The 24,924-nt window shown below is 39.9% G+C and overlaps 1 protein-coding gene across 3 annotated transcripts; it reads left to right on the forward strand.

Moving 5' to 3' along the window:
* The first annotated feature begins 275 nt into the window (after positions 1-275).
* On the forward strand, positions 276-24,365 carry LOC128020965 (nuclear receptor-interacting protein 1-like). 3 transcript variants are annotated; one of them, XM_052607802.1, is made up of 3 exons: positions 474-700; positions 1,010-1,060; positions 19,085-24,365. In XM_052607802.1, the coding sequence occupies exon 3, from the start codon at positions 19,452-19,454 to the stop codon at positions 22,623-22,625; it is 3,174 nt and encodes a 1,057-aa protein (XP_052463762.1). In that variant the 5' UTR covers positions 474-700; positions 1,010-1,060; positions 19,085-19,451; the 3' UTR covers positions 22,626-24,365. The 3 variants fall into 3 exon arrangements, 2 of the variants coding, with proteins under 2 accessions (XP_052463762.1, XP_052463761.1); XR_008185449.1 differs by lacking the exons at positions 1,010-1,060; positions 19,085-24,365 and adding an exon at positions 800-1,003 and having other exon boundaries at positions 276-700; XM_052607801.1 differs by lacking the exon at positions 1,010-1,060.
* The last annotated feature ends 559 nt before the right edge of the window (positions 24,366-24,924 follow it).

Raw genomic sequence — 24,924 nt, forward strand, 5'->3', positions numbered from 1 at the left:
ACTGAAATTGCTGTTCGGGCGTGTTTCTGGGATCCAGGAACTTTTAGTTGAATCACATTTGGAAAAAGAAAAGCGGATTCATGGTGAAATGCTATAAGAATGCTAAGAAAAAAAATATTGGGGAAAAAAAGCAACATTTAACCTCAGTGGACAATTTCAAGTCTAAACAATGTATTATTTCTTATTATACATGCAGTTAGACTGAATATTAGAACGGTTAGATTCCATGCAATTACACTTTTGGTCTTGTGACATGGCTTTATTGTTTTGTTTGTTTTATTCTGTCAAATAAGTTGCAATACAAATTTTTATCATTTTTTTCTCTTATAAATACTATATATCTAAAGCCACAAAGTCTCCTGTTTTCCTCAGATTACTCCAGATTATTAAAGGTGAGAGGTGAGTTAAAGCACGTCTCGCTGTGCGCGCGCGCACGCACGTACGTACACACAAAGCGTCTCCTGTAGCTTTAAACTGCGCTCGCTCATTCGCTTAGTCAGGGAGGGAGGGCAAGAGAGAGCAGGAGCAAGAGGAGGAGTGTGAACGTTGCGGAGTTGTCGGGGATTCCGAGAATATACAGTTCAGACTCAGACTCAGACTCGACAGCGCACGGCGAGTTTTTGGACTCTACTTCCATTTGGCGCGGGTCACGGCGCACGTCTGCGCCCAGGAAACGCTCAAGCTCGGATAGCGGATTCAGGTATGTGTCCAGACCACTCGATGCCCGCCCAGCAGCTGGAAAGAGTCCGCTCCGCTGCATATGACTCTGATGTTTGCTCTGTGTTTATTGTGGTCCTAGGAGGTGCTGAAGGAAAAACGGAATGTGAGACACGGGACGCGTTCAATCTTAGGTTCATAAACAGGACGCCGTGGTTAAAAGTCGAACAGTTTTTTAACTTGACACGGTCTTATAAACGTTACAGCGAGACCAAAGACGCCAGAACGCATGCTGTGTGGATCGCAGTGGTCGCTCCTGTCATTTAGTTTCCATTTTGTTTCTCTGTTACAGTCAGTGCGAGTTTACGCTTCCTTTATCTGCTGGATTATTCTTCATACACGGGTAATTAACTAGTTATTTATATTTCTGTTTCCAAGCCGTATAATTTATTATATTTTATAATTTTATAATATGTAATGCAGTATAAGAATCCTTACATTTGGTTTTCTCTTGTAATCTTGTACTTTTCCCTGTACTCTAGATATACATATTCTGTCTTGGTTTTTATTAGTGCTTGCCAGAAAGTTATTTAATGCTGTTTGCTATTATTAGGAGCCATTAATAGTCATAAGAGTCATTAATACTCTAGGTTAATCTCTTCAGGATCTTACCTGACACACGTTTTGGATTTTACATTGTTTATAGCCTAGTTTTCAAAAGGTTTCCTGTGGCTTCAGCCAATAAAATTGGGAGGTCAAGGGTTTCAGTTTAAAGGTGTTAGAGATCATAGTTTGTGTTCAGTGTTGGTTCAGATGGCTTTCTTTGGTTCAGTTACTGACAAGTGTTTGTCATAGTCTGTCCAAAGAGCATGTGCATGTATTTTGAAGAAGTCCGGACAGGATTGAGAAATCTGTTGTAGATTTCATTTTAGTAGCCTATTACAGGATCCATTCATTTTCTGCAATTCCCATATCCCCAACAAGAGAAAACGTGCATCTTCATTAGTCTCGTCATCAGACATTTATTTTAAGAATCGGACATTTGTCTGTTAGATCTACAGTGCATCTGCAAAATAATTTGTTGCAATGGAGATTATTTGGAGACATTTGAAGAGATGGGATAGAGTCAGGCTGACAGCACTATGTGACATGTTATCTGACTTCGTAAAGCTTGATACTGACTTGTAATGATGTTATCTTTGCAAGAGAAATTAAAATGAACACATGGCAACCTAATTTCTCAGAGGGAATGTCAATACAATGAACACAAAGCGGTTACAACCATGCTGGGTCGTCATCATCTTAAAATAGTATCCTAAACATCAACCTCAACATTCAGTTTCGCCTTCTGGCTTTTTATGTTGTTTTACTTTTATCAAAGTAATTATCAGGAAGTATTCTTCACAGGAATACTGAAGCACATTGTTTTAGCTAGTGCGACATAAACTTGCATGGTGTAACGTGTCATAAATCCATAGAAGCCACGGGCGCTTTACACTCATTAACAGGTCAGTTGACAGCTCAGGGACATAGTGGTTGCGTGTTTGTTTCTCGTGCAATGAATCTTGTTTTATACAGGGTATATCATAATAGGTGGCCTGGAAATCAACAGGAACTGATGCTGATTATGCAAGAGGTCTTGTACACCAAAAGAAGTGATGAAGACTGTTGTCTGGCTCAGGGAGCTGAATTCTTCTCCCCTCAGCCTTGAGACAGAGGCAGGGCTTTCATTTATAGCGATGGATTGATTTTTGCTGATTGATTTACTGTAAACAATTTATAGTTTGCTGAATTTGCGGTGGAGGTTTGCTGGGAGATGCAACTCTGATAAATTACCACCACACATTCGAACAAACATCAATGACCTCAACACATATACCAACTGACCAGCCAATGCATTTTTGGACAATTCAGTCTGTAGACTTCATGTCCCCTTATGCATTTTGTATACATATTTTGGCATAGTTAGATAAGGGGCAAGTAAGTTAAGTTTATGCAGTATACTACACTCTTTAACACATTTAACTCTAAATGTGGTAAAAAAAATTGCAGATGCCATCTAAATCTGTCTGTAACTAAATGTTAATTTGGGCTTGTTACCATTTAGCAGCTTACCATGAACATTCTGCAAAGAACAGTGGATGAAAAGCATGTAGGTCATCTGTAAGCGCCTCCAAAACAGGCAAATGCTGAACCTGAGAAAAATGATATCGACAACTTGTATAAGACACAAGTTAGTTTAATATAATTACCCAGCTAACCTCTAACTGCCTCTAACTCTATTTTTGTATCAGCCCTTATGTCCTGAGGCGAGATGGACCTGGAGGTCAAGGAATCCTGGCAATTGGGTTCAGGAAGATTTTACTGCTCCTTGAGGACGTTACTAATTGTGTTTTATTTTAAGCAGTTTATGCTGTGCTAAGTGAAACGCCAGTCCTTTCCAGTCGTTCTGGAGTTGTAAGGCTTAAGTCGTTCTCGTCTCTTTGAGCCGCGAGATGAATACATGCAGATTTCGCAGTCCAAGGCCGCAGCGTGCCAAGCTGTCCTTCACACCGTATTAGTGGCCTGTCCTTTCAGAAACCTTCAAAGCCCTGAGAAGGACACAAATCCTGCAGTAATGCTGAAGAGATGAACACTCGCAGAATGATCTGCAATCAGGGCATCTGTACGTCATTGACAGAGCCAGCGACAGGAATGAACACGGCTTCATTATTTCTGTCATCTAAAAGCTTTCAGACTGCACAGGTCCAAGCAATTAAATAAAGAGGAGTTTTCAGAATTTATAAATTAAAAATGGATGTGTGGGTTATGAAGACTGGTGCTTGTGGTTGAACGATTTTAATACACTTTAGTTTGTAAGCAAACTGAGGGCCTGAGCCAGGTCATAGTTTTACAATAAAAGCTGGACTCTGGACACCTAGAATTGGTGTAATACTGGTCAATATTTAATTTCAGCTGCCTTTTACTCATTTACATGGACATCGTTTTCTTAATTTAAAAGAAAGTGGCTTTGAGACATCTAGTAAGGTCTTAACGGTTTTTAGCAATATTGTTATTGTTGTCTAGTACTAAAATTATCTTGTACTATAATTCTCAGGTAAATATTGGAACCTTTTACTCTATTTATCTATCGATCTATCAAACTATTTGGAGCAACATGAGGTTGAATAAATGAAGGCAATATTGTCATTTTTGGGTGAATTTTTTTTTTAAATCACATGCTAACATCCCTCGACAGAATAGTAGTGACTGGCATAAGCAGCGACTGCTTGTGATGGGATCCCTTGAGATGGATGTCAATACCAGGTGTAAACCAGGTCTTTGTATTTATCGCAGCTTTAGACTAATAGCTTCCTGCTTCTGTTGGTGTCAAGGGGCCTTTGTCATATGGGCTGTTTCTGCTAAGACTCATTTCATGCAGAGGTCAGGGGTCAAACACGGTGGAGCAGATTTACCTCGCCTTGTATTTTTGAGTACCGAGCTGCACGCTAAAACACTGGAAAGTAATAAAGTCCTGTCACTTTCGGAGCAGCCCACCTGTCACTGGCCTCAGACTGCTGAATCACTTAAAGACTTACTTAAGGGGTTAAAATGAGCTGAGCTGTTGCCAGGCAACAAGGGACACCTCGGCAGTCACTAGATGCGGCGTGTAGCTATCCATCCCTCATGCACAGCCAGCGGTGAAAGTGTTGAAAGATTCACACTGCATGCCCCTGCTCTCAAAGTACTCTCATGCTTCATGCAGCAAGGCATGCTGGGATATATATTTTATAGACTGCTGTTTGTATGCACTCCTGCCACAAGTAGTAGACACAAGTGGAAAGTGTTGCATTTTTGTATTAAACTAAGACCTTCTCCATGTGAATTGCAATCCCTGTGCATTCACGTTCACGCTCTACACATCCCAATCAGGCATGGGCTGTTGATCAGCTGAGTTTGGGCACATCTCTTTCAGTAGTTTGGGAGATGCCCTTGGACTGACGTCCTTGTGTCCTAGCAGACCGCTTGGGGCTTATGGAGGCAGTGCCTGTTTTCCTGGCATTAGTGCAGCACAACGCTCTGACCTTGACCTGACTGATTTGACCTGAAAGCTTTTAAGTAACTGTCTAAAACAGGATTCTGTCATGTGACACCTAGTGCAGGGCTTACGTGTCTCACTTGACTGGAGGTGTGGGTGATCGTTTCTTCATTCACATTATGATTTCAAAAGTGTTTCACCGCTGTGCATGATGAATATTGATTCAATGAATGATTTTGCATAACGCAGAAAAAACAAATTGTGGTGGATAAAGACTTTGCCTTGTTTTAGTCTGGTGTGGTGGAAAGAAATACTGTTAGACATAATTCAGTTGTTTATGCAACATGCTACGTAAGCCTGCAAGTCTGGAAATTTTATATATATATATATTTAAATTGCCACTGAGTATCTGAAAGGCGCTACATAAATAAAATGTATTTTAGTAGTAGTTGTTTCTAACAGTAATATTATCATTAACAGTAATAATTAATGATAATATTTAAATATTTATATTATAATATTTAAATGTTTTATTATCAAAGGAATTGCCATTTCAACTAAATAGTCGTTGCAAAGTATGATGTAAGATATAAAGTTTTTAGTTTGATGTTAAATGTGGTTATAATTCTATAGTTTTTTTAATAAAATTTAATGATTATTATTATTAAAACGTATTATAATTTTAACATTTTAAAACCCCCAGAAATATATGGACACACATATTATTAATCTAAAGTTAAATAATAAATATAATTATAATTAATTATATATAATTATAATACATTTTTTTTTATATAATTATTTATTTGAAATATTTAAAGTACCTATTAGAACATAATACCATTTTCCGAAATGTATTGAACTTCCCGACTCGATCAGCATTTTTGCTGCTGCATGGTATAAGGTTCGTGTACTCCCAGCGCACTGTGATCTGCAAAGTTTGCCTTTTTCACAAAGCTGCTGTGGAGAGCTGGTATTTTTCATCCGGTTATAACAAAATCAGTTCTGCTTCAGTGGACCTTGAGCTGAAGCCAGAATTGAGTATTATTCAGCTAATGCTGGATATTTGTGTGTCTGTCCTGAGCCTGGATGAGGGTCATGTAGACGCTGGTTCACCTGTGGCCGCTGACCTGTGGTCGATGTTTACACGTGCTTACGCTCTGCTTGTGTAAGTACGTTTACATGGCTGATTCGTCCGCAAAGGCCAGACGGCTCAAATAGAGCAGATCTTTTCTTTAAGCCACCTGTCTCTGTGTCCAAGGCTGCCCTTGTTGGTTATATTAAGGTTTGGCTTGCCCTAAATACAATTAAACAGGTTTAATAAATGTGAGTGATCAGTTTGAATCAGCTGCTTGTTGTTGTCCTTTAGATTTGTTTGTGAATGTGTGCTGAATGATGTAATGTGATTTCATAGATTTTCATTTACCCATTATAAAGTGCTTATATGATTTCTAGAGTGTTTCTTATGGGCAGCATTTGTCTTTTGAGGTGATAATGGACCAAAATATTAGGCAGGCCAGTATTTTTATTTTTTATTTTTGGAGGGCATTAGCAGAAAAGGCTAATAATTGTTAATGGGGGATAAACATTAACATTTTGAGCAATTTTCAGCAATTTTGCACATTTAATATGATTACAGGTTTTTATGAGATGTGTTTAGGTTGTTGAATTTAAAACTGGCAGAACTGTTTGTTTGTGTCAGAGACGAGCAAACTCGAGCTTGGGTTGTTGTCATTGTGAGCCTGATCGATATCTATTCATATGTATGTGTTTGAAAGTATGTTCTCGCCTTACAGTAATGAGACAAGACTTCCACACCACTGTCAGCCCAACACCTCTCCAAGTTCTTCCAGTGAGATGTGGTATAAAATAAAAATATTTATTTTAGTATGTGTAATATTTTTTATAAAATATGTTTTCATTTTATATATTTATTTGATATTTAGCAATTTTATATTTTCTTGTATTTCATAAAATACTGGCAATATGTATATATCTCAAATAGAGCAAGAACAATATTGTTTTCATATGATATAATAAAGTACATAATTTATATATTACTAAATAAATATACACACACACACACACACACACACACACACACACATATATATATATATATATATATATACACACATTTATTTATTTATTATATATAATTTACTTTTTTTATTTTATAATATATATATTTTTTCTTTTTACTTATTTTATTTGTTACAAATGATTTTCCAGTGTTATTTCATCTTTTTTTTTCATCCATGTTTAATGAAAGCATGTGATGGATGTGTTCCCATCATCTGATAAGGCCCTCGTATGTTACTGATGTAAGGAGCACATACTCTCTGAATACTGGGGTTAATAAACCTACTGTAGACTTTCTCCAGTGTTACTGTTTTCTCTCTCTTTGCTGAGCTGCCTGATCAGACTCTGCAGCAGTCTTCATACACTCTCTTTGAGAGGAAAAAAAGAAAGAGAAGTGGGCCATGGTGACCTATTTTCTCACAGTTCAGGGAGGCCGAGGGTTGCGGTGCTGCAGTCAGTCAGATGGGGTGCAGGGGCTGTCACCAGATGCAGACACACACACAGAAGTGGGTCAGTGGCAGGGGCAGTGTCTTGTGAACGGCTTGTCGAACAGTAGAGAAAGCTGCAAAGAAGCACATATTATACGCCCAAACCTGTCCATGGAGGTCTGCAATCTCTCAGGGCCTTCACACCCATTGCTTCCACTGGGACAAAAGAAACAAAAAAACAACAACATAGTCTCAGTTACAGTTTCAGAAACAGTGGCTATGCATACTGTACATGCATCACGGCTAAATACAGTCATCACTCTAATCACGTGGAATTAAAATATATATATATCGTGATGTCTATCAGCCATCGGCGGTGGATGATAGCATCGTCTGTTGGCCCAACCCTAAATTATTAATTTAAGTACGGAGTAATATTAATTAACTACATGTATTTATTATATGGTTAGGATTAGGGTTTGGCTTAGGGTTACTTTCATGTAACTAATTGTTATACTAATAGTAAGTACATGTAACATATAACAAGGACACCTTAAAATAAAGTTTTACCATTTACTTGTATTATTTATTATCATTCTCTCACTGGTCAAGGTTTTTTTTCCATGGCACAGGGTAATTAAGATGACATCAGTAGCGCCACACTGGTGAAAGCCAGGAGTCATGGGAGATTCACTGCATCATCATTACACTCTTGGACACAGATCCCAGTGGGTGTGGCCTTTTATGACAGATTGTTGTTTTTGTGGAACGTAAAAGGTCAACGGATCCTTCAGCATGCTGAGAGAAAGTTCAATATTTGATTTAGGCGAACTGTTCTGCATCTAACAGGCACAGGGAGACTTTGACCTGACCCAGAGTTTCAGTATTTGAGATTCCGTTCTTATCATGAGTGCTGTGAGTAATGGAAAGCAGGTCGGCTTGCACTGGAAGTGTAGGGGGCAACTGTAAAACATGTCAAATGCAACAACCTCAATAGTAGTTTCAGAGTAATGACACATTTCTCCAGAAATGACTCTGTAAGAACTGCCTTTTTCCTTCAACTTTGTGAGAAATGTTTGACAAAAAAAAAAAAAAAAAACATGTTTGGATGTTGTTGTTTTTTTATGTCTGGTTTTTATAGTTTATAGACGGTGCAAAGTTTAAAAAAACGTTGAACATGAACTAATTATTTGTTATATACTAGGTTGTTGGTTAAAAGTTAACGTTAATACAGTTACATACAGTACCGGATTTAATTTTATCCATGTCGGGAGCAATTATAACACTGAATTGAATTGACAGAAATGATTTGATTTAAACATGATTTTATTCTTAATATCTTGTATCTAGCTGAAGACAGATCTTGTTAGCTGCTTTATATGTATAATTGTTATTATAATGTTTTACGTTTTAAAAGATTATTGGAGTACTTTTTAAAAGAAGATACTTCTATCTTCTTATTTCTACTTATTAATTTAATGTTTAATTCAATGTGTTAGTTGCTGCTTCTTTGTAATTATTTGTGAAGTTTTCTAGCAATTTCTGAGTGAGAATTGTTTAAAAAAAAATCAGTGTAGTTAAGATTTATTTTCCAAGTTTGTGTGTGTGTGTGTGTTAGGGTTATATATATGCATTCCATTGTCAATATCTGTAGTGAGTGTCTTTTATCATGTATATGTTGCCAGGCTCAGCACTGTTAAACCGTGGTATAATCACTATAATGTCTCTCATGACATATTGCTTCAATGCACACTTCCCTACTCTGAGTCTGATATAATAGCCCACGGACTGATGCCTTGGCATGAATGACCTTTGATCTAATTGAGTGTATCGTGTTGCTCGCGGATCACATCCCAAACAGGGCCAGGTGGGTGTTCCCGTGGTAATCTGATGAACTCCAGCGAAGGTGAGGAGAGCAGTGACGTCTCGGACTCCTGCGTGCTGTCAGAGGAGTCCATGGCAGATGGTTTCCAGCAGGATCACTTATGACATTCGATAACGTTACAGTCAGGAAAGGTCAGTTGGCATGTCGGCAAGGCACTGCAGTGTCTCCAGCGAAGGACACGATCCACACGTTCCCGGGAAGGCAGTGGGATGCATGTGCACGTTGTGTTCCTGTTAGCTGCGAGCGAGGCAGGGTTAGTGTTTAAACATGACATTTCTCCCCTCTTCCCCCACCTCGGTGTCAATGTACAGAGGACAGTCCAAATATTTGTTTAAAGTGATGAACTTTGTGCAACCAAGGGCACTGCATTTGCATGATGATAAAAGCCGCTTCATGCTCTCCTGTTTTGCACTTTTATGATAGTGATTTGAAGTGATGGGGAGAAGAGGAGTGAAATGACACATACCAGAAAGCAGATCTCGCTGGTGGACCAGCAAAAGCGCAATGTTCAGCAGCAAAACATGCATGTTCACCAAGGACTGGTTTAGCTATTTAAAGGAATATACCCAGTTCAAAACAGGTTAATTTGACCGCACTTATTGCATAATGTTGAATACCACCTGTGTTGTTATTATAGTATTATTTATATACTATTATAGTATTTATTAATGTTCTGAATTGGCTTTTATTTTATATTTTAAGTTTTATTTACATTTTTAGTATTTTTTTTGTGTGGGGGGGGGTGTTGTCATTTTCATATTTTTTTTCATATTTTTCTTTTTAGCTTTAATTTATATTTTCTCGCTGTTAGTAATATTAGTAATTCAACTTCTACAGTAAGCATATTTTATTTTAGTTAAATGCTAAGGCAATATTTCAAATTTTCATTTAAGTTTTCATCTAATATGTGTATTTCTTTTCAGCTTTATTTCAGTTAACAGAAACATTTTTAATAGTTTTAGTTAGGAATAGCAATACTGATTACCCCCTAAAAATAAAACAATAAAAATAAAATCATCTTCTCTACTTTTCTTAAATAACAGAAGCAAAAAGCTATAGGTTATAGTGATACATTTACAACTGAAGCAAAAGTGTTGATCTATATAATGATTCAAATTCTAGCCAAAAGATGTAAATAATATGCATGTTAAAATAAATTTTTGTTCATGTTATATTGAATTTAAAACTTTTTTCATATTTAAAACATATTTCCTAAAACCCTAGGAAAATTTTTTTTCCTAAAAATCTGTGTTCTACCACAAATGCTTTCAAATGAGCTTAACCTGTAATGAACCCAGAATATTCCTGTAAGAAGCCTTTTGTGGATGCCAACATGCTAGGACACTTTTAGTTTCATTACAAATCCACTCATGTAGAACTCAAGATGATTATAACCTGCAATTCGATGAAAGCTTAGTGGTGGATGACATCTCAGAGTTTGTTGGGGGGCTTCTGGGAACGTCAAGTAGAAAAAACCCTTGTGTTCCAAGTCAGCCTGGCTAGTGTCTCAAATGCCGTGGAGAGTCATCTAATCCCCTGAAACTGAGACAAACAATCTGAAAGAAGGTTAAAAATACACCAGTGAGACATTTTGAAATTCTGCCTCTGTCTGAGTTCAGTGTTAAGGTTAAAGATCCAGCATTCAGATAAGACTTCCCCCGCTGGGGAGGAGATAACAGGCACGCAGATTGAAAAGAGAGAGAGACGTTTGGGGTGAGGGGGCTGGGGATTTGAGATGTCTATCTGGCAGTGTGAAGGTTTTTGTCTTGCAGATCCAGTTCAAGGACGCCTGCAGGCAAGGCAGCCCTGACTGTGCCAGTGATGCATCTCAAGGTCACATGCGCTCACCCTGTGACTCTCAGCCACAACAGGAAAAGTGGGGAGCGGGGGGAATCAGGGGCACTGTAAAATCCTTCGTTTACCCACACGAATATTGTGGCTGCGTTGAGGCACCAGTCAAGGGCTGCCTTCATTTATCCTCAGATGCTTTGAAACTAATCTGTTGTGCCACATATTCCGGTGCATCCAGTAAAAGTGTGTGCGGTTTTAAAATGGGGCTGATATGGAGTGGGAGAGATTTTAATGTATCTTAGCCATTCAAACGGGCATGTTAACTGCTTCCTCTCATGCTTTTAACTCGTGCATCCATTTTTATCTGTGGTGATTTAACAGTTAAACCTCTGTCAAGTCTGCATTCTCGCTGCCCTAGTGCCCTGCGGTCACACATAAGCTTAGTGTAAAATTCCCATTTTACGTCACTGCTGTTTAAGTAGTTTGGACTGTAGGGATCATACTAATGCTTTATATATACATATGTTTTTATTAATATTAGCATTTAAAGTGCAGGTGCCAAACTTTTTAATGTATGTATTCCGTTAAAATTGCATTTAATTGCATGGGGTTTTTTTTCTCCCTCTCGTTGATGTGGCATAGCTCAAATCAAAGGTCATCCCAGGCTCTGGTTTGGGCATTTCTGATTTAAAGAATAAGTTAATGACTTCTCCGAATAAGAATTAAAGGTTGTCAAGCTCTAATATGAAACATGCAAATATATAAATAAATAAATGCGGTTCATTTGACTTGTGCATTGTATTTCTGGTGTTCTTAAAGCGAACAATTGCTTTTGTGTGATAAACGGCCTTGCCATGTTCATAAGAGTTCCTAATAAAAGTAGCATTATCGGATTCATGAATGAATCATTCTTTGAGCTGTATTTCTTTCTGAATCTTTTGATCCAATTCACAGAACTGCTGTGAATGAATCTATTACAAATGGGACCGTTCAAATTGGCTCAATAATACAGTTAGAGAGGTTAACAGCCTAATGTATTGGATGATAGTCAGTGAATACCAGCCTTAATTTTGTACTTTTCATAGAGCAATTGTGTGTGTCTTCAGAGCACTTTAATTATAGCATTTGTACAAATGTACGAGCTACCTATATGATGCTATTTAGTCCCTTTTGAAGTTTGAAAGCTTCAGTTTATTGATCAGTATATCATTCCACATTTCTCAATTGGTGTTCCACAGAAGTAAGTCATATGTTCTGAATAAGTCAGAGTAGTTTTTCTTAGAACTCGAATCTCTTAATTTTAGAGTGAACCCTGTTTGACCTGATGTTGACTTCGAGAAAGAGCAGCGGTTGTGTGCTTGAGGTATCTATGCTAATCTAATCTGTCCCTCAAGCGTCCGTTATCACAGTTTCGCGACTTTTCGATTAAACCGAGAAACCATGGAGACCAAATGATAAATAACCACTGTCATGATTCGGGATTCTCTCTGTTGTAAATCTTCCACCGGCTGGCGTCCGGCTCATTTCATTTCACAGTTGCAGATTACTTTCCATCTTACTCAAAACAGATGTGTTTGAGATGATAAATTATACAATCAGAACAAATTTGTCAACAGTTTCTGTGCTCCCTGACACACTACTGAGAGCGATCATCTAGTTGCATTGCAATGCATTGTCCTAAAATACACAAACCCAAACAGCCACACATAGCACAGGAATGTGGCAGGGGATGAGCATAAATCTTTAATATTAATGAGTCTTGCTGTGGCAGGAGACCCAGCAGCTTTGTCCCTCTCTCCTCTCAGCTCGCCTACGCTCCCTCGTCATTTAATTAACAGTAGGGAGATTATGGAGGCCCCAGGCCTGTGAAGATCTGATTTAAACATGGAAATGGTACATTACTGTCGCTCTTTTGGCAGAGAAAGTTTGAAGAGGAAGTAAATAGATGATTTGGCCCTCCGGTCCTCCACATTAGTGTTAGGTACCACAAAATACCTCACGATATATGTATTATGATACAGAAATCCTGATTTAATGCATCACAGTGATTAACAGTCTCATAATCGAAACCACAGCATGTGTGTGGAAGTGAAACTGTGGTTCAGTTAGTAATCCCTATTATATATCAATATATTATTGGACAGTACTTTTTGCCTAATTTCAGAGTTTTCAATGATGAAATGATGAATGAGTAAGTAAATATTGATATAAGGAGCTTATATATATCTCTCTCATATTAGATTAGCATTTTTGCTAAATTATGTAAAATAACCTTTTAGCCCCTGTTATATATTGATATATGATTGAATCAGCCCCGTTCATGTTGGGTATTTTTCAGAGAAGGTGTTGGTCTTGGTGACTGGTTCGGGATGAACAGGGAATGCCTGTAATCAGGTTCCAGTGCCCCCAGACTAGAAACCTGGAAGCGTCGAACATCATGTGTTGCCCAGGCACTTGCCTTTTCCTGGAACCAAAGTGGTTAATGTTTCGCTGTAATTGGCACCTACAGCTGCTCTCCAGTTCGACAGGGATGAGTTTGGATCCTCTGCCTTGCGTGACAGCTGCCTAATTGGGCATTCTTCCCTTGTGGTAGGTGCCGCCTCCTCCAGCCGGGCTGCTGAAGAATGGCAGAGGATTACAGATGAGGACATGGTGACCCTCTCTAGCTTCCGTTGGAGTAGTTGTGATGTCGTTGCGATGTAGTTCAATGCCGTTGGGTTACCATGAGGAGGAAGTGAGATGGGGTTCAGCCAGGTGGCGGATGACAGAGTGTCACATGACAGTGTCAGTGTGTCAAGGGCGCAGACATTACAACGCTCCGACAGCCTGTTTTTTCTGTTCATTGGTTTTGAGGTTTTCACTCTAGTTTTATAGCTCCTGGCTGTCTTCACATGTCAGTTCGTAGAGGATGGCATTTTCCTGTGTGTTCCTGTGCAGCTTCTCTTTCTACTCTCCAGCTGTGTGTTAAACTGCCGAGGTTAGGTTGTGTCCTCTTGTTAGAGGCGATTAATGACACTCTATGAGTAAAAAGTGAATTATTCCTGCTGATGGCTTTACTGTAGCGCTTACCTGTTGACCGCAGTGCAGAGGGGACTAACAGCACAGTGGCTAGCCGTGGCCTATCTGTTACACACACTCACACATTAAAGCCTACAGCTCATGTGGTGATGTGATTTTGAATCCAGCTCAGCACATCAAGTCAACATTTCACATCCTGTTTCTTCTTTCTTTCATCATTTCATTTTCATATTGATAAGAGACATGGCCTAGCATGTATTCCTATTTATTTATTTTTTCATTTATTGGAAAGAAAAGTATATGCATGATGAAATAAAAGTATTAAAATAGTACTAGTGAAAATGGTACTAACCATTTTTTTGAATGGTTTTGAATTTCATTAAGTTTTTAATTGTAGTGGACCTATAAAAAGCTTTAAAAAATCTGTGTCCATTTCTATCAGGGATTGAATTATCAGGGTTATGTAATGATTGAATTCCAAACAGCCTTTATTTTAATTATAAAAGCAGAATGATTTTTGACACTTTTATTGTTTTGATTATAAAAAGATATACCTTTCCCCTTGAGTGTTTATATGCGTGGCTGTTCACGTGTTTCTTTCCGTTTACCCCAGACGCATCTGTAGCTGTGTGTGGCAGCTGCAGGTGTGTGTTTGGTTTCTGTTTTGTACATTCCTGACTGTAAATGTGTCCACCTTCATGTGTTTGTGTTCAAACGGGGCCGTGCAGCGGGGGTTGTTGTACTACAGGTATGACTTTCACCTAATTTCCCCCGAAGTGTTGAGTGGAATGATCATATCATCTGTACTCTGACGCTCACGCACAGCCTTGAAGACCACAGTAATCAGCCCAGCTGTTTTCTCATTCCCTCCAGCCAAGGAAAGATTTGTGTTTGAGTGAATGTGTGAGAGCGTGACTGGGATTATTTTGTATGTGTGAGCGTGCGAAGAGAGAGAGATTTATTAGCATTCTGCTGAGGAGTCCTGCCGGTAGAGCAAATTGATTACCACACTTCACCTGTCTGAGCCTCCCGAGATCTGCAGAGAAGACGCTCCCGTCGCCTCCGTAACGGAGGGCTGCTCTCATTAGCCGTCATTAAAAATGAAGCTTATAGTCGGGACACTGTTGTTTTACGTAGTTCTAGCAAGTGTAAAGATTGCTCCTGTAGTCCTGAGGGCTTTGTTCAAGTGGAGATTTCTAGAGGTTGTTAAAGGTGTTTTCTTCAGAGGGATAGATTGTTTGTGCTTTTGTGTGTGCTTTAAATTGACTCATCGGTCTAGATGACCTTTTGAAGTAAGACAGCAGTAACATGGGAATTCATATCTGTGCTAAACACTTTTGCTGAGGAATGAACCTGAATGCACGAGAGTTGCACCTCATTTAGTACAGTATTCCAACTTGACTTTGACCTAGAACTGAAATCTGAATTTGAACTAGGACTGATGTTTAAATTTGAACTAAAAGCGAAATTTAAATTTGAATAGTAGAGTTAAAAACCTTTGCAAAAAATAAAACTACATTTTCAACAGCAAAAAATAAATAAAAATGTTTGTCAAGAACATTTGGGGAAAACGTTTACCAAAATTTGACAGTTTAAAGGCCATGTTTGGATCAAAATGGAAGACCTCTTCCATTTACAATTTCTTTGAATTGCTATTCAGTAAATTCCACTTCCTATCATTTGCAATTCAAATTCCAATTCAACAACTTGTTGGAATGCCCAAATCGATTCAAAGCTTCGAGGTGTAGCAGGATCTGTGGTGTAGTAGTAGGAGGAGCAGAGTAAGATCGATTTGGAACTGCCTGTGTTGTGATTTAAGAAGACAGTGGGTGAGTAGATATGGAGGAATTTGCAAGTGGAGTCAAAAGTGTTTTCTGTGAGTAGCAGGAGAGAGTGCATGCTCTACAGCCCGTGATAAGAGAGGAGAGTGAATGAGATGCTGTAATCACACTCGGGTGGCATTTCTTTGGCATGTTTTACCAGCATTATTGCCAGTTGAAATTATGTGCCAAGAGGAGGAACCCAGGTACTTTGTCTTTTCATTGTTAAAGTGCATTTTTTAATTAATACATTATTTATACAATCTCCATTTTGAATGTCATTTCTAGCTGTACACTGAAGTTTATAAATGTTAAAAGTTCTGGAGTTTCTTATGAGCCAAGCAGCAAAATTATAATGAGCTGAAAAGCAATATTGATCTTATGTGATTATTTTTGTATTAAATTATTGGAATAACATAAATCTTAGACTTGAATTTAATTTTTTGATTATATTAATGTACTATGCCATTTTTTGTGTGTCTTCTATAGGGCTGCACGATAAATTATTTCAAATCACAGAACCAGCTTTACTGGCGAGATGCGCATGATAAACACATGCAATTTTTTTTTGTGCAGTCCTAGTCTTCTACTTCTGTTTTTCTTTCTTTTTTTCTGTTTGTTTTAAGTTTGTTTGTTCTGATTTGCTTGGTTTTAGATTTATAGCGGACTCCGTTTGCAGAGCTCCATGGCATTGCAGCAGCTGTTTATTTGCTCTTTGCACTGTACTACAAAAAAGCAAAAGTTCACTGGTGTGGAGTCGTGGCCATTAAAGTCGTGTTTGTTTAGGTGGCATGTCGGTCCTCTTATTTAATCTTCTTGAGCCATATTGGATTTACAAACTCTGTCCTGTGTGTCTGAGTGAGCTCCCGTAGCCTGGCTGAACACCAGCTGCCTACGATAACATGATGAAAAGTGATTCACACGGCTCCCTTTCCTTTAAAATTTCTTTAACCTTGGCTTACCTTTAATGCCAGGGAAGCGTCTGCCAGTCTGGTGTCAGATATTAGTGATATGCACAGCAAGGACTGGGTTGTCACTTTTTATTAACACTGAGCGCTTTGCATGGACTTCAGCTGTTGGGTGCACCAAGACTCAGGCGTACTTGACCTTGACTTGCAGCGCAGTTCCTGCGGCTCATCCTATTTTTAATCATGCATTTTAAATGGTGCAAATGGATTAAGGCTCCTTATAATGGGGATCATTCATTAACCTTTTTCTTTTGTTATGGTACTTTGTGGGACTGGTTGAATTCCATTTAATTCCATACCCCACATGTGAGCATCGCCGGATTGGCTTTTCATATAAAATCCCTGACATTTGTGTCAAGAAGTCTGGCGTTTCGTAGTTAAGGCCTTTTTTTTTTTTGTTCAGCTCCTCAAGGGAAATTGCCTCTCAGCCACTGATGATGGTTTGACCTTCCTGCTTGTGGCGTCTGGGTGAGCAAAGAAAGACACCCTGCCATGATAAAGCTTCCTATCTGCCGTTGTTCCCTTGACCACTGGCTAGTGAATGTTTGACATTGTCAGAGATATAATGGATTATCACTTATTTTGTGTTTCTTGTGCAGAAGGGTCATGTGAGGCAAGGGGCAAATGGAGGGTATTCTGTGAGATCGGACCTTAAACCTGTATTCCTGTCCCATGTATGCCTGCTTCCTCCCAAAATAGACTCTCAGGAAATAAGACTTAAATTATAAGTATTCATATAAGTCTTACTTGTTGGACTCATATTGTTTTGGACCTAAATGACTTTAATTTCCGGATTGAAACTCTGAAGAAAGTAAGTCATATAGGTTTAGAGTGACATCAGTGTGAGTAAATGATGACAGAATTTTCATATTTGGATGAACTATCCCTTAATGTTTTTCTTTTGTTTTCATTGACGAGAAGTCAATAAGTATTGATTTGTCTTGAATGATACGTTTACTATATTGTTTTTATGGTCCACTTTTTCAGCCGGTCTTTTTGTCTTCTTTCTCTGTCGGTCCAAATTGTTTTGAGATTGTGGGGTAGCAGCACCTCCTTTGGTGGGAAACAAATCTTAATCTGGCCCATTTAGATTAGCGGGAGACATCAGATGGCCCCGTTCATGTAACTGAGACTGACTTAGTTAATAAATTTGTTTTCCTCCTTGCCGTCCATGCAGTCATAACCTGTTGCACCTGACCTCTGCAACTTAATGCAGTTTGCATCAAATGTAAATGCATCTGACCTTGTGCTGCTTCTCACAAGATTTTCCTGTCACGTCATCTTAAGGATCTTAAGTTACTACGACACATTCAGGATATTCCAGGCGTGAGCGAGCTGTTGAATTGTTGTAACAGCATCCCCAGCTCAAGGTCGAGCTTATCTCCTCAGCAAACTGCTGTAACATGTTACTCTGTTGCTGAAGGGGCAGGACATGGAGGGTAAGATGTTCTCTGGCAGCTGAGCACTGCTTTAGGGGAGCTGGAATCCTGTATTAATTAACCTTTGTGGTGGCGGCCCTGACAGTAGGAAGTCGGGAGTGTTTATGAAAGCAATTCTGACAGGGTTCAGACCCGTCGAGCGAGCAGCCAGTGGTGCTGTCATGTTATCTGATGCCGTGACTCTGGAGGAGCGGTCTGGCAGGTGTGCCATGTGTGTCCCTCTACACCTGCCAGCCCTGCCGAGCAACTACTGGCCTGAGCGTGAGGGGCTGCTGACAACCTTTTTTGAATTGGTATTCACTTCTTTAATCCTGTTATGCCAGGGAGACTGTCATATCGGTTTTATTTATGATGTAGTCTTATTGTACTAGTTTTTCAACTGTTTTTCTGTCATAATATAACTTTGTATTTGCACACATGTGAAAGAGAGCAGTATTAAATGCTGCAAGTGAATTAAGTCATTGCAACATTTTGTGAATTACATTTTAGTGGTCATTTAAAAATGCTTAAACATAGCAAACAAGAAGTTGTTCATCATACTAACAAAGTTTAAGCACATATCTTTATTTTGGATGTTTATGGTATGAACCAACAACACTGTCCATGATTTAAGAAACCTTAAGATGCCCATTGACTGTCCTTTAATCTGTGAACTGATAATTATCATAAATGTTCAGCAAAATAAGAAATAATGGATGTTTAAAGACCTTCTTTACACATGAGAGCCAATATTTCGAGGCCTTTAAGAGGAATCTCAGCTGGGTGTCAGAGCAGTTTGATTGACAGTTGCTGGAGTCCCTATAAAGTGTGTCAAACAGAAGTTTTTTGTTCACTCTGAAGTTTTATTTTTTATTTAATTCGTTTTGTGCTAATTGGTTTTGACAGAGACCTCAAATAAAGTTTGAGTGGTTGTTTTGATGATGCTGGGATGTTGATGCCTGTCACTCATCTAGTGTTTTTTTTTTTCTTGTGCTGTAGGTTCCTGTGTGGCGACATCTGAGATCAGAAGAGCAAACCGATATCACTGAGCCTTTTGTTTCCTCCCAGAAGATCTCCCAAACAGCTTATGGTTCATTATGACAGAGAAACTTAATTCCTCTGACTGTTCTTACAACATATTTTAAAGCAGTGTGGATTTACTCATAAAACGCACCGTAATGCCAGCTGGGTTTTCGTGCTTGACATTACAAAAATGCCCACTGGTCATGTATGTAAAGCTCTTTGACTGAAAAGAAACAAAATCCAAAGTACTGCTGGAGTTCTCTGCTCTATTCACTTATGGCACAGATCTTAAGACATTTTCATTAGCTGTAAAATATCACATCAGGGCATCCTACTGTTGAACATGACTCATGGGGTGGAGTCTGTCCCTGAAACTCACCAGGATTCTGCTGCTTTAACATATCTGGAAGGTTTGCTAATGCATCCGGTCACCACTGGACCTGCTGCCACTGCTACACGGAGATCAGAACCGGTCCACAACAATGAAGAGAATGCCAACAGGGTGACTAGGGTGTTCCAGCTTCCTAACCATGGCTCCCCCTCGCCAGACAAGGGTAGCCCACCTAGTGCTGCCTCACAGCACCTTAAAAAAGCCAGGCTGCTTCGCTCAGGAACATGGAGTGAAGATGACAGCCAGAAACGAACAGGCACTGTAGTGGAAGTGAATGGACAGAGAAAGGAGCACTATAAAGGAGGCCTGGATGGCTCTGGCCAGGGGGAGAGCACCTTGCTGGCTTCTCTGCTGCAGTCTTTCAGCTCTCGGCTGCAGAGTGTCAACTTGTCACAGCACATTTCTCAAAGCCACAAACCGCTCAACAGGGACAGCAGAGAAAGTGCTCCTGCTGATAAGGAAACCTACCAGAGTTACAGCACCGCGTCAGGCCGCCTAAAAAGCCTCATGAGGAAAAGCAAGCAACACAACCATAACACTGTGCCTTATTGTCGTCAGAGCAACCAGAACCGAAGCTCTGATTCTCCTCATTCTTCTCAAAGTTCTGCCCAGCCCACTAGCTCTGAATCCATGTCCTGTACAGAGCGACTCAAGGCTGTTGCCAATATGGTATGGACTAGGTCCAGTCCGGCCCCTTCACCCAAGCCCAGTGTCGCCTGCAGTCAGCTGGCCTTATTGCTGTCCAGTGAGGCTCATCTTCAGCAGTACTCCAGAGAGCAGGCCATAAAAGCACAATTAACCAGCCGGTCAGCCAGCGAGAGGCTAGCTGCCATGGCTACTCAACAAACGCAGGATAAGAGGCCTCCCAGCACGGGGCAGCCAACAACTGCCCTAGACATGCTAAGCTCCTTAAATGTTCAAAACGGAACACTCCCCCCACCAGAGGTAAACTCCAGCAAAAAAAGCCCTTCCCTTTCCTCTCCCTCCAAGAGAACCCCCAAAGAGAGACGGCCCTTCGACAGACATGGTCGAACACCTCAAAACTGCAGCAACCTGTTGCTTCTACTTTTGAACAATCACAACTCCCAGCAGCAGCTCACCAGGAATGGACACCTGGAGGATGACAATGGCATCCTCCCGAGCCGGGCCTCCTCCCTGCAGTCTGACAGCGAGTACTCCAACCAGGATAACAGCCTGACCAAAGACAGCAGTGATGCTGAGAGCTTCTCCAGCTGTTCCCCCATCGACCTCTCCATGAAAAGCAGAGCGCCTAGCCAAAACTCAGAGGCCTGCTCTTCCTTAACCCCCTCTGTGGATAAGCTCACAGAGTCTCACATAAACAAATGGAAGCTGGGATCTTCTGTGCCGAAGGTCCTTGAGGCCACAGATTTGGATACCAGCCCGGACATGAAATCCCATGATAAGGTCACTCTAATGCAGTTACTGCTGGACCGCAGAAATAGCGAGAAGGTAAACAAAAGTTCAGATCATCCTAGTTTGCGGCCTGACGCAATAATCAGCAGCTTGACTGCAGGCCCGCTTAAACTGATTGGCACACCTGAGGACAGCAGAACGTGGAGTCCTCTGGACCCCCAAACAGCTACCTACAGCTCGATCTCCCCTTCATACTCCTTCCCTTCACCCCATGCCCAGTCCAGTCCCTTAGATCTGTGTAAGTCTAAACCTCACTCAAGTGAAAAGATCCTGGAGCCTCCTTTTAGTGCCAGCAAGCTACTACAGAATCTGGCCCAGAGTGGTATAAACAACTTGTCCCCTTCTCCCCCTCCTCTACACTCTCACAAGCCGACAAGCAGAAGGCAAAGCCCAGAACTTGAGCTTGACAAGCAGAAGGCCCTCTTGGATCGACTTGTTGTTCCACACAAGCGGAACAGACACTCCATGCTGGATGGAGGTTCCCCACCTGCTCTCCCAGCTCACAAATGTAAGCGATCACCCTCTGCATCAACACCTATAGAAAACCTTCTCGAGAAGCGCACTGTGCTGCAGCTTCTGCTGGGAACAGCTTCACAGAAGGAAAGAACCAGTGGGCATAGAGTCTTGGAAGTAACCTCGGGGGGATTGGAGAAACCTCAGATGGGCTCTGTCAACTGTGATAGCTCAAATAGACTTTCTCCAGACCTTAAAATCAAAACCGAGCCAGTAGAGGAAAATCTTTCATCCAATAGCTCCGATGATGGGGTGTACCATCAGAGACGATCATCACGACACTCACCCGCTGCTGAAGCACTGGACACAAAATCTGAACTATGTCCTACAGAAACCGCTGCTAAATCTAAACTTCTCAGCCAGCTTTTGAAACAGCAGACTGCTACCTATCATTCAAACCCACATACCAGGCTCCTCAGGAACTCCATTAAAGAGGAGCCAGTGCATTTTCAGAGCCCTGTTCCTAAAAAAAGAAAACTCTGCATTGAGCTAGCAGAGCACCTAAGTAATAAACTCTGTCAAACATCTCGAGATATCATTAGTGACAATCTGGTGTCTGGAACACCTGAGTTGAATGGTAGAGGGCTGGTAAAGCCAAAAGAAGAAGTGTTAATAGGAAGTCCTAGGAGTAAAACCCCTCTCTCCAGAGAAAGCCAAGGCTTCAATGTTCTTAAGCAACTCCTCCTGTCAGAAAACTGTCTGAAAGAGCTATCCCAACCCAGAGGGACCCCAAGTCCCTTCATCCCTCAGGCAAACTCTGCAGCAAATGGAAGCTTAACCCAGTCTAGTTTCCCTCAGGAGTTGTCGAACTTACCGTGGTACCCCTGTTATCTCAATACAAATCCAAAGACAGCACCTGCTTCTGTTGATACCACTGGGGGGTCGCTAGTTTGGGATAAGGGCTCTCCCAAAGCCAGTCCTATACCTGTTAAAAATGAAACTGAGGGATTCCATGGAGAAACTTTTAGCAGAGAGGAGAGATCCAGTCCAGACTCACCCCCTTTAACCAGGTCTAATCCGATTCTTTACTACATGCTTCAGAGGGGAAACGGTCAGCTCAGACCTGAGATGCAGGATCAGATGGAGCCCGCCCACCATGTCATGGGTGCAAAAGTGGAGCCGCGTATTGATTATGAGCACAGGATAAACTCTCCAGTCCACAGACAGACTCACAGCTAGAGAAAACAGAGCCTGAACTGCTTCGTGGAAAAATGGTAGAAATGAACTGCCAAAGACAGAGAGAAGCTTAAGAATTGTGTTTATGGTCATTTTTTTTTTTTCGTTTTGAAGCAGAAACTGAATAAATCTAACCATGGAACATGATAATTCAGTTTAAAACATTGGCTTTTCAATTATTTCAGTTGTACATTTGTTTGATTTTTGTTATTTTTATTAATGATATGATTCTCCATGACATAATTATTTTGTATGCACATATTGGAATGTTGTTGTTTTTTTTTATGAATGTATGCTGAGCTAACTTCTTTTTCCCATACTATGTAAAATGTCCACCACAAAAAGCTTTTCCTTTTTCCACAACTGAAACATTTATGAAGAACATCCCATTACTGTATGTGTATTATTGATGTTACTGTTAATTTCACACTATATTAATCTACAGCCAAATCAGAACCCCTTCCATTTTATTGAGGCAAAGAAAACTGTATAGTCTAAGCACAACATAGGATTTGTGGCATTGAAATGTCCAGTTATAAAGTATATTTTCTTACAGCGAAATTTAATGAAACATCGGTATAATGTATCGGGTATCTTTCTTGGAAAGCTACCTGAGGTCAAGAGGGTTTTCACATGCGATCGTGATTTACTGGAATGTTCTATAATCGTAGCTTAGATTTACAGTGCTTTATTTTATCAGGAATGAAACTATAGCTGTTATGTGGTGATAATGGCATGAAGTTAAAAAAAAAACAGAACAAACCTGAGTGTCATATTTTTATCCAATTAAATGTCTTTTTACAATTTTGTATAATTTGTTTTGTATCTTATCTAAATATCCTGTATGAAGCATTCACATATTTACAGTGTCGACAAGAAGTTGAATATTGAAAGAGATGATACAGTTTGTCCACCAAAGCCATGATAGGTAATTATGATATTTCTGGAATTTAAATGTTTCAGGATACTGTGAGAATCATATGCTCTACTGTGAGAAGGGATTGGAATTCAGTCTGAATCTTTAGTTTTTTCATATAAAGGCACATCACTCTTCACATCACTTAATCACATCAAGTCTTAAACATTATCCAACAAGAAAATTGCAGATTTTATTCCATATTCTATGTACGGTTCATGTTTTGAAAATTAGATACATTTATGTACATATTGCTTTCAAGATGACTATTTTGTATTGTTCAAGAGAAAAAAAAATAGTTTTTAACGTCTTGCATTGTACATTAAAAAAAACGGTTATAATGTAAATATTGGTACTGGATGATGACACTTTTCTGCATGTCTTGTGTTGTGCTAACGATAATCTTTGTTCACATCTACTGCTCTATCTGAGGCTCTTTGCTGCCTGTAGCATGCACATGCATGGGGAGTCCCTGTATTATGGGGAAATGTCAAGTCTTAAAATAGATGTTTTTATCGTGGAGAGATGGGTACTGAAACCATAATCTGTCTGCAAATGCAGTCCAAGACTGTTCAAACCTGAGGAAATACGTGCATATCTTTTCTGAATGGTTTTGTTTGTTCTTGGTTATAAATAAATAAATAAAACACTAAAAACTACATTGCTTTGATTTTAATTTAGAGTCACTCTGCAATGTTGTAGCTCTGCATTGTGAAAAAAAAAATTTCATATACTCCTGTGATGACTGGAGCCTTTCAGTTTTCTTTTGTTCTTTCTTTGGTGTTTATTTGCACTGATAGCGTAATAAAAAATTGAAATGCACACAACTGAATAAAGGTTTGTCTTCTTATTTACATATGCAAGGTTACAAAGCTTTTTAATTAACCTTAAATGAGGCCAGAGTTCGTTTTTAGCCCTTGATATTTGTCGGTTTTACAGCTGAACATGAGTGAACCTGTTGAAAACAAGCTTTTATTAGAAGGGATTTTTCTTCAGTGGTTTAAACTGCTCAGATGTGCACCGAAAGGGGCTTAAAATTAAGCCTTGCCACCCCTGCTGCCAAGCCAGTTGGCAGCAACGGATTAAAGGTTATGGCCAATTTGAAATTTTATGATGCATGATCCTGCTCCGAACTCCCGATCTAATTCAAATGATTCGCGAACCCGCTCCGGACTCCCGAACTGACTCAAATGATTCGCGAACCCGCTTCGAACTCTTGAATTGATTCAAATGATCCGCGAAGCCGCTCCGAACTCCCGAACTGATTCAAATGATTTGCGATCCCCAAACTGACTCAAATGATCCGCGAAGCCGCTCCGAACTCCCGAACTGATTCAAATGATTTGCGATCCCCAAACTGACTCAAATGATTCGCGAACCCGCTTC

This window comes from Carassius gibelio, chromosome A10 (genome assembly GCF_023724105.1).
Source record: "Carassius gibelio isolate Cgi1373 ecotype wild population from Czech Republic chromosome A10, carGib1.2-hapl.c, whole genome shotgun sequence".
Classification (NCBI taxonomy): Eukaryota; Metazoa; Chordata; class Actinopteri; order Cypriniformes; family Cyprinidae; genus Carassius; species Carassius gibelio.